Source organism: Quercus robur, chromosome 9, assembly GCF_932294415.1.
Source record: "Quercus robur chromosome 9, dhQueRobu3.1, whole genome shotgun sequence".
Taxonomy (NCBI): domain Eukaryota; kingdom Viridiplantae; phylum Streptophyta; class Magnoliopsida; order Fagales; family Fagaceae; genus Quercus; species Quercus robur.
The window spans coordinates 32771153-32781275 of NC_065542.1; the positions used below are offsets into that span (position 1 = coordinate 32771153).

The 10123-nt window shown below is 33.1% G+C and overlaps 1 protein-coding gene across 1 annotated transcript; it reads right to left on the reverse strand.

Moving 5' to 3' along the window:
- Window positions 1-3395: 3395 nt before the first annotated feature.
- Window positions 3396-6909, reverse strand: LOC126701272 (vacuolar protein sorting-associated protein 22 homolog 1). The gene is made up of 7 exons (XM_050399391.1): window positions 6635-6909; window positions 6419-6529; window positions 5911-6046; window positions 5086-5237; window positions 4134-4241; window positions 3886-3975; window positions 3396-3779 (listed from the first exon to the last, which is right to left on the reverse strand). Exons 1-7 carry the CDS (start codon window positions 6683-6685, stop codon window positions 3681-3683), a joined length of 747 nt encoding a protein of 248 aa, XP_050255348.1. The 5' UTR covers window positions 6686-6909; the 3' UTR covers window positions 3396-3680.
- Between the last annotated feature and the right edge of the window lie 3214 nt (window positions 6910-10123).

The following is a 10123-nucleotide window of genomic DNA, read 5'->3' on the forward strand; positions in this document are numbered from 1 at the left end:
CCTAATTATTGTATCCATCTTTTGAAATACAAAGTGTTGTTTTTGTGCAAATGTTCTGTAGTTTATTTATTTATTGTTTTTACTTCCTACCTATAAATGGATCCATATATATTGATTTTGGTTCTATGCTACACTTGCCCATAAATAGACCTATGGTCATGACATACACATGATTTGTTGTGTCAATACATACACCTGTGTAAATCCACCGAAAGCACAAAACAAGCAAAACACATACCCATGTGTAAATCCACCAAAAGCAAAGACAAGCACAAGACATTAAAATATTTTATCCTGTGTCAATGCACATTAACATTAATAAAATCCTGATAATGTCATAAGCTGTCAAAAGTGAAGATAGTCATTGTGACTTTATGTCACTTGCAGACAAATTTACAACCAAAACCCAACTACTAGTCCACCACACATCAAACATACACATCTTCCAACCAAAATTTCCAATATTGTTTTTGACACTTGACCAATTTAAATACTAGTTACATTAAGCGTGGAAACTATAACAAAAAAAGTGGTTGAAATTTTAATATTTTCCATCTTCTTTTACTGCTTTTGGTGACCTTATCAATAGCCTTCTTGCCCTTTCGACCAACAGGTTGAAACTTTGTTGGCCTTGATACACCAAACTTTCTGCCTTTAAACCCCCTAGCAGTACCACCACCATTTCCTTGACTTGGTACACCACTAGTGCTCACAAATGCACTTGGCTGTATAACCAAAATCCAGCAATTAGCAAGATGGTCCAACAAACAATAGCAAGTAAGAGGGAAAAAAAAAAAACAAAAAAACAAAAAACAAAAAACAAAATAGAAGAAAGTGAAGGTGCCTGAGATGGTAAAGAATCTCATGTCTCTCTAGGGGTATGGAAGCTTGGTTGTAACGATGAAGAGAACCACATGCCCTAGATGCAGTTGGAGGTTGAGTTGTTGCCTTAAATCTATTGTTTGGTGCAGGTTGAGATGCATTTTGACCAAAAGCTTTGTATGCAGGCTGAGATCTAGTACTTGGTGGCTGAGATGCAGTTTGAGGTGTTGCAGTCTGCTTTGTTGTTGTAGATTTACTGCCTTGTGCCTACAAATAGGGTTGTACAAGTTACATACACATGAAATATATGAGGAAATGACTATAGTTCAAAGCATGAAAATACTTACAGCTTTTGATTTAGCAAGTCTATCTCTTCTCTGCCATGGAGTTTCACCAGTGATGCCTGCCTTGCACCCTCTTGCATTATGTCCTTCTTTCTGGCACTTCCCACACTTGATTGTCTTGTTCATCCTAGAAACACTAAAAGGGTTCCTTGGCTCTTCAAGATCTCTTTTTCTTTGCTTTGGTGGTTTGCCAAGTGATTTATTCACATGAGGAGCAACAGGAGCAGGTTGGTTAGTCTCAACCCACTCAGACTAGCTAGGCATTGGCTATATTATCTTTTTGTAAGTTTCCACAAATGTCTCTTTCAAGTAACAAGGATGCACATAGTCCTCCACTTTCTCCAGGTTCTTAACAATAGCAAAGATCCCATGTTTGCAAGGAAATCCTGTCAAATCTCAAATCCTACAGCTACATGCTTTCCTAACCAAGTCAACCACATGTCTCTCACGACCATTATCAACCTCATACATAAACCTACCTGATGAAGTAGCACTAAAAGGTATAGATTCATGTTTTAACTTCTCTAATTTGTCTTGAATATTAGGATACACATTTCCAGTGTATTTTGCCATACCCTTCATCTTTTTGTATTGTTTGATCATGAGCCTAACTCTGATCCACTTCAACATTGCTAAAATTGGATTATCCCTAGCTTCTAAGATCACGGCATTAAAAGACTCACTTAAGTTATTAGCTAAACAATCACACAAAACTCTACTACTAAAGTGAGACTTAGACCATGGTGCAGGGTTGATGTCAGTAAGATACTCTTGTGCCTTGACATCCAAATCCTTCAGTTCTTGCATTCTTCTCTCAAACTCCTTGATTGTTGTGGCTCCAACACATCTCCACAATGCATCCTTCAACTCCAAGCCCTTATGATTCACTTCAAAATTATTATAGATATGCTTCACACAATACCTATGCTCACAAGTTAGGAACAACATCTCAATTGCAAGTAAAAGGCCCTAATTCATATACAAAATAGATCAAGTAAATATGATGGGATAGAATTTTGGGATGTGAATGCTCTGAGAGTAATACCCTTCTCAAATTACAACCCATTGACTTTTCATTACTTCACATGTCTTTTCTAATTATAATGCAAAGATTCATGCCTTGTCCAATGGATATTCATGGTCTTCCAAATTTGCAATGGAAGATAGGTTTGTTTGTAAATATATCTATTGCAAATTTTACAAGCTATATATAATTTAGTCTATAATATTTTATTGAAATTTTTGTTCATTGATCGGTTGGTAGTTGAATATACATATGACCTTAGGCTTTGCAATTTCTCCCACATGCTTTATCCTCATGCTATTGCTTGATCCTTGATGGGCTCAGTGGATACTTTATTGTAAGCCCATTGAAAATTATCAGTCTTTCTTTCTTTCTCTTTCTTTTTTTTTTTTTTTTTTTTGGGTGCTGGGAATTATCATAGTCATTTCATCCTCAAAAATGGATTGCATTTAGTTTTAGTGGCTCAATTTTATAAAGTTCTAATTTTATCCTTTTAAGTTTTTTTTTTTTTTTTTTTTAAGGGATAATTTAACCACCCTATTGGTTTTCTCTCCATTTTTTTGCTACCATGGCTAATACCTGCTAAGTGGGCTGCTAATACAACATTTTTTAGCTAACACTAGTATTGATTAATTGCATATTAATCCTTTAAAATATTGGATTCTTTTAATTTTGATTCCTTAAATATTATTTCATTTCGATTTTGGCCGTTTAAATGTAGACTCAAATTGATTCCTTAAACATTATGTCATTTCGATTTTGGTCGTTTAAATGTAGACTCAAATTGATTTTGATCCATTAAGAATGGGATGCCTTCGAATTTCAAAAGTGAAATTCTTTGGAAAAATAGACAATGATCATTGATTAGTTTTGGTTGACAATACATATGATCTTGAGCATCTCAGCAATTTATGAGCATGATATTATTTTTCTCCTTAATGGTTCAGAGGATATTTTATTGTAAGCCCATTTAAAATTATAATTAGCGATTCATTAAAAATTTAACTATAATTAACATTTTTTTTCCCTTGTCACCATTTTTTTCCCTTTTTCATTTTTTAATACGTAGATATTTCCTTTAGAAACTCCAAAAAGTGTCAGTTAATCTACAAGCTCTTGACTCAATTTAGGATTTATGGCAAGAGCTGGTTTACATGTCTTATATTTAAATCTTAAGAAAGAGAATAAGAGATATATAACAAATATAAACAAAAGCTACAAAAGGCACATTGATCATTTTTTTTGCACTAAGCGATAACAACGTTTGCTATAATTGCAAGACGTAAATAAGTTGAGTCAAGCATCTTAGCTTCTAAGATTCATTTAATTAGTTTAAATTGGCCATTTTTGTTGATACAGCATTGACAATTGACAGTAGCAGATCCTTCCTAAAACTGTTACAACAAATAGTACACGTGACAATTCTGCTCTTTATCTTTTGAGCGTGGTGTAACAAACATGAAATTGAGTTGATTTGAAAACCTTTGCATTCAAGTATCAGCTACTGGAGTTGAGTTGGAAGATACACAAGGGAACCAATATCTGCGTTTACCATCTCTATGGCCATCATCAATCATTGCAAGACCCTCCTGCATAAACAAACGGTTACGTCAGCCCAAGTGATCAAACCATACATAAGGCAGGAAGTGATTTAAAAAAAAAGGAAAAGATAGGCCAGAGATAGCAAAAACATACATCTAGTAAAGTATCAAGAGCATCAATAGCACGACCGGAGGTCCAAGAAAGCCGTCTTTCTACTTCTTCAACAGTCACAAAGCCTTGTGCCTGAGAAAACATGAAAACAGTGCAATTTTAAAACATCGTTCTCCACAATTCAAAGGTATGTAATTTCATTCCGATGACATAAACCAAACAAGTTTATTATAAAGAAAATACCATAGTACAAAGTCTGAAGGAAGAAAACAAAATAGAAAGCTAGTAACCTGAGCCAGCTCTAAAATTTCATTATGGTCTTTGTTTAACTCAGTTGGAACAGACCGCACAAGCTTTTTCTTTCCAACAGAAATCACCTCAAAACCACTACCCAATACCTGGAATTCATGAACTAGATGTTAATATTATAAGATCACACAAATTAATAAGCACACAAATGCAGAAAAATAACCACTTACATTGTAAAAGTTTTGATTATTTTAGAAAGCAGAAAAGCTTGATATAAATGTAAGCATTAGGTAAAAGCCACCAGGGGATATGATGTGTGCTTTCTGTAGAAGCAAGCTTGAATCCCATGATCATTTATTTTTTAGTGTTCTTTCTCCAGGAGGATAGGGAAGGATGTTTTGAGGTGGTGTTTGTTTAATAGGCAGATTGGATCTTGGGATAATGAGCTTGCTTGGGCTGTGAGGAGATTGAAGGGGATGAGTTTGCAAAATATTATTTGCAGAATTTCATGGCAGCTATCATTTATCACATATAGCAGGATTGAAACGCTTGAATTATGTTGGGAAGGTTTGTACTGAGGCTGAAATTCTTAAAGCTGAGAAACAGGATGTTAGGTGTAGATTATATTTGCACAAGAATGTAAAGTCCACTATCCAGAATAGATTTTTGTGCAGTCTATTTCAGTTACTATTTTTGTTAAGAGTTAGTTCTGTTTGTTTAGATGTCAGTCTACTCTGTTTTCCCTTTTAGCAGCAATGTTTTGGTGTCCTCTTTGGTGGCAGCAGGCTGTGTGTTGTATTTGTTTCGATTGATGAATTAATTCTAAGCTCATTCGTCAAAAGAGAAAAAAAGCCACCCAAAGTTCAAGAATATTTTCTAGCAGGCAGATCAAGAAAGTAAGTCTACCATTAATTTTTGAAACTTCAAATGAAGCATATATTCTCTACCTGAATACAAGTTATAAAGGTAATGATTATGGTGAAACCAGAATACCTTCAGTTTACTTATAGCACGCAGGCAGTCATCCTCAGAAATAGCTTCACGATCACTTTTCCGCCGACGAAGCAGAATGCAGAGTTCCTGCAGGTTTATCAAGCCTCCATTGTGGGGTCTTGTTGCCAAGCAAATCTCAACAATTTGTACTCCTGTCTAGCCAAGTAGCTCAGTTTTAGACTTTTAAGTATTATATTTTCCAAAAATCATGATAAGCAAGCTTTTTAATTATAAGGAACAACTAGAATGTAAACAATAATAAGTGAAGAAAGAAACTAATTCACAATTGGTAAATTATTAATTTGGTCAGACAGGCAAAAAAGAGGGAAGAGTTCTTATCCTATCGGAAAATCTGATCAAATGCATGAGTTCTCACAAGTAGAAGGGTCCAAAAATACATTACAAATCCTACTTCCAAATTTCAATATAAAAAAGAATGATCAATTTTTTTATAAATAAAAGAATTAAACCAGGGAAACACAACTTAGGCAGACGAGGGAATATACCAATTCCCAGTAATGACTAGAGATAGAACAACGCAAATTAACAGTAGCACAAACTGGCAACTGAAGCTCATTGTCTATTTCTAAGTTCAGCAACCCCCTCCCCATCCCCCTCCCCCAATCTCTTTTTCTATTCATGTGCACAATCTAATTTCTTTGTGTAGCACAAAGAAAGCACATATGCTTTCTCTCCCACACTCTCTCCTAGCATATTTATTTACATTTCATCTAAAGAACTTTAGAATCAACCACCACATCTGAGACATTAAACACTTTTCATTGATAAGACAGACAACAAGGGATCAAAAAAGGCAATACACACCGAGTTCATAGTAGAAGTCACCAATCCCCAACAACTCAGCCCAGAAACCCTTGTTTGAGGCCAACGGATCCACCCCTACTTTTGCACACATTTCATGGAACTGTGACCTGAATGCCGGGTTCTTGCGTATATCATTCTGCACCACCAAGCAGCCACATTTAACTAAATTTCATCCCTTAAATAATTAAAACAAAAAGAAAAACCCAATGTTGGGTTTTTTTTGGATTATCAAACACATGAACTAATTGATCAGAACCTTCCAAACCAAGACAATTTGCATATACTTATACAAACCCCACTTAAATATTCCAAAATTGAACTGAATCTGCCCCGGGTTTTCACATATTCACTACCTAAACCAACAAAAAGAACACCAAATATGCAGTTTTTTTCCTTGCTAAAAAAACCCAACATATTACAATTACAACGTTGGCTGTTTCAATGATCAAACACGATAACAACATCAAAATTTGCTCTTTTTTTTTATTTCTTTTTTCTTTTTAAAGACCTTGTGTTTGCGAGCGAATTCTTCGAGCTGAGTGCGAAAAGTTGCGAGCTGTTCCTTCATCATATCGGTTCTAATCTTCGCTACATTTTCACCCACCAACCGATATTGATCCTACATAAATATTTTTCAATGCACAAATCAAAAATTAAGAAAAAACCAAAATATATATATATATATATATAAATAAAAAATAAAAAATGGAAAATGAAAACAGACCCTCGCAGCAGCGGCGGTCTGTAAGCCTCCGATTCCTGGTCGTCTTCTCATTTTTGTTCTTCTTCGTACTACTTCAAGCTGAGATTAATACTTTTTTGTTTTGTTTTGTTTTGTTTCAATACGAGGAAAGAGGGGTATTTGTGTTTCGGGTGAAAAGTGTGGAGTGGAGTTCGAGGTTGTTTTGATTTTCAGAGTTGGACTGGAGAAGGATCTCTCTCAATAATCTGATTCAGTTTTAAGAGTTCTTTCTTATACCACTTTATTTTCTCCTTTGTTTCAATTTTCAAAAATAAATAAATAATACTTAATACGGCGAGTCTACGGTTGTACAAAATGGTATTTTAACTCAGAATTGGTTTCTTTGTTGTTGATTATCTTATTTTGCGCAGGAACAAAATTTTGTCTTTCATTGACCAATGAAATCTATTTTCTTATTTTAAAAAATCTTGAAAAAGAAAACTTATTGAGGAGTGGAAGGCTAAGTCTAATTTTGAGGATTTGGAAGAACAACTTGTCCCGTTATATTCAACTAGTTTCTGCACAATGTGCGGTGTAATTTACTATTAATTTTCTCTAATATTTTAATAAATTGTACCAAAAATCTTATAATTTAATTAATTGACACCTTAATTTCCAATAAGAACATTTAAAATTCATATCTCACACCAACTATCAATGTATAAAAAAGATATTTCAATAAATCTCATTATAAAAAATTGTAATCTTTCGTTATTTTATATATAGACAAAATAGAAATACACTAAGAGTAGTATAGTGATTTGATCATATTTTATATATGTGTGTGTGTGTGTTTACAAATTGAAAATTGCATGATATAGTAACTAATATAGGTAGACATGTTTCATATGCCTACTAAACAATGCATATATTCTTCAATTATTTTTTTTTACATTCTTGATTGTGTGTTACTAAAAATTTTCCTCCTTTTTGTTGAACATGGTTTCAATTGTTGCAAAAACAACTAAATTTGAGTAAAAATACCATATTTTAGATTAATTTTTCTTACATAAAAAACCAAATATTTCTCATATAAATCTTAGAAAAATGATATTAAAATATCATTATACTTAAAATAATTAATATAAAAAAAAAACATAATCTTTCTAGTTATATATAATACATACAGCAGTGTTAGTTCCACACATATAAAGGAGTTAGGAAATTTAAAGGATTAAAATTAATTTTAGTGAGTTCACAAATATTTAATTTTTTTTATGCTTTTGTGACAATTGTTGTCAAAGCAACTAAACATGAGTAAGAATATCATATTCTAAATTTATTATTATTATTCCAAATAAAAATTATTTTCTCTATAGAGTTTATAAAAATAATCATATAAATTCATTTAATATAAATAATTAATACACAACAATAAATAATTAATATATGCATTTATCTATTGGCTAATTCAATGAACTAATATTTTAATATAAATGCAAACTTTGAGTTCATTTCAGTTGGTAAAGTCTCTTATGGCATGTTTAATTTGTGTGTTTTCATCAGCCAATTCTCAATTTTCATAACTATATCACTCAAAAAACATGAGTCTCAGAGTTGCAAGTGATGTTTGGTTTGGTTTCTAAAAATAAATAATAAATCAAATCAAATATTTCATTATATATATATATATATATATAATTTCATTAAGGAATGCTTATCATTTCTTACTAAACTCTTATGAGAATTGATGAAATACTTTTAAATAATTCATTATAATCCTCTCCCCCTTCAATATTTTTTTGGGTAAAATTTCCAACAAAAAAAACAAACCTTCAAAGTTTCACCGTTGTAACAAATTAAATATAGGTAAACTACTATTTTGGTCCCTAAACTTTACTAAAAGTTTGTTTTTCGTCCCTAAACTTTAAAAAAAAAAAAAAAAAAAAATTTCATCCCTAAACTTTGTAAAAAGTTTTGGCATAAATGCACTTTTCATCCCTACATTTTGGGGTCATTTCTATTTTATCACTTTTAGTCCCATCCAATTAACGCGTATTATTTTAGTCCTTTCCATCAGTCAACAGATTGAAATAGCTGACGTGACTGACGGAAGAATTAAAATATTATTAAAAAAGCCACATCAGATAAAATAATATAAAAAATTTCTAACCTTCTTATTTAAAAAAAAAAAAAAAGAATTAAATTAATTTTGTTTCTCTTTTTTTGGAAGAACATGAAGTATCTAGAACATGTATTCTTCCCCGTCAATCATGTTCTTCATTTTCTTCTCAGCAAACCTTGCCCAGAAATTTAAAAAATCAATTTTTTTTTTCTCTTTTCTTATATTTCCTTAGCTACAAAACCCATAAAATCAGTCAGATTTACAAACACAAAGGCATGCCCACAGATTTACAAAACACAAAAACATTCAACAATTAATCTGTCATTCTTTGACATTCCCATTACAAACACAAAGACCTTCAAGGATTCAAAATACCTTCAACAAACCCAAAGTCCTTACACGCCTTAATCCAAATTTATAGACCCAAGCAAACCCAAATAGCAAAAACCTCAAACTCAAGATCGCTTTCCTCTTCCTCACCAACTCCGACCCCCACTTCACCCCTCTCTCGCAACAGTTTTTCCAAAACGCCCCTTCTAAAAACCTCTACAACGTGTATGTCCATGCTGATCCTTCCGTCAACGTTACCCACCCTAAGGGCATCGTCTTCGAATTTCACTTCATTCCGGCGAAAAAAACCTACCACGACTCGCTGACGCTCATCTCTATCACGCGCTGTTTGCTCGCCACCGCCATCATCGATGATCTGGCCAACGCGTTCTTCTTCTTCTTTTTTCTGTATCGAATCTCCTTGGAGTTCGGATCTGGGTTGATGGAGCCAGATCTGTCTCTAGGAGCCATTTGGGTTTGTAAAAGTTTTGGAGATTTGGATTTGTTTGGAACAAGTGAAAGAGTAAAAAATGGTGTTTGAGGAAAGGAAGGAAGTGAGGGTGTGGGTTTTTATAGAGGCGGGTTAGAGAGAGTGTGTGTGTGTTTAAGAGGGTGTGAGTTTTGTGTTGTTGTGATCTGGGTTTGTGTTTGTGTTTGATCTCTATTTTTTCTTTTTCTTTTTTCATTTGTGTTGTTGTAATCTGGGTTTGTGTTATTGTAATCTGGGTTTGAGTTCTTCGTTGCTAGGTTAGATTGGGAAGAACAAGAAGAACAAGTTGTAGTGTTCTTATGAAAATTAATAATGATAAGTAATTTTTTTAAAATTATATTATATTCAAGTTTTTTTTTTAATTTTAATAATATTTTAATCGTTACATCAGTGCCACATCAACGCCACGTTAGCCAATAGGATGTTCCATTAGCCACGTCAGCTATTTCCGTCTGTTGGCTGACGGAAAGGACTAAAATAACACGCCTTAATTGGATTAGGGACTAAAAGTGGTAAAATAGAAATGTAGGGACCAAAATAGAAATAACCCCAAAATGTAGGGACAAAAAGTGCATTTACGCCAAAA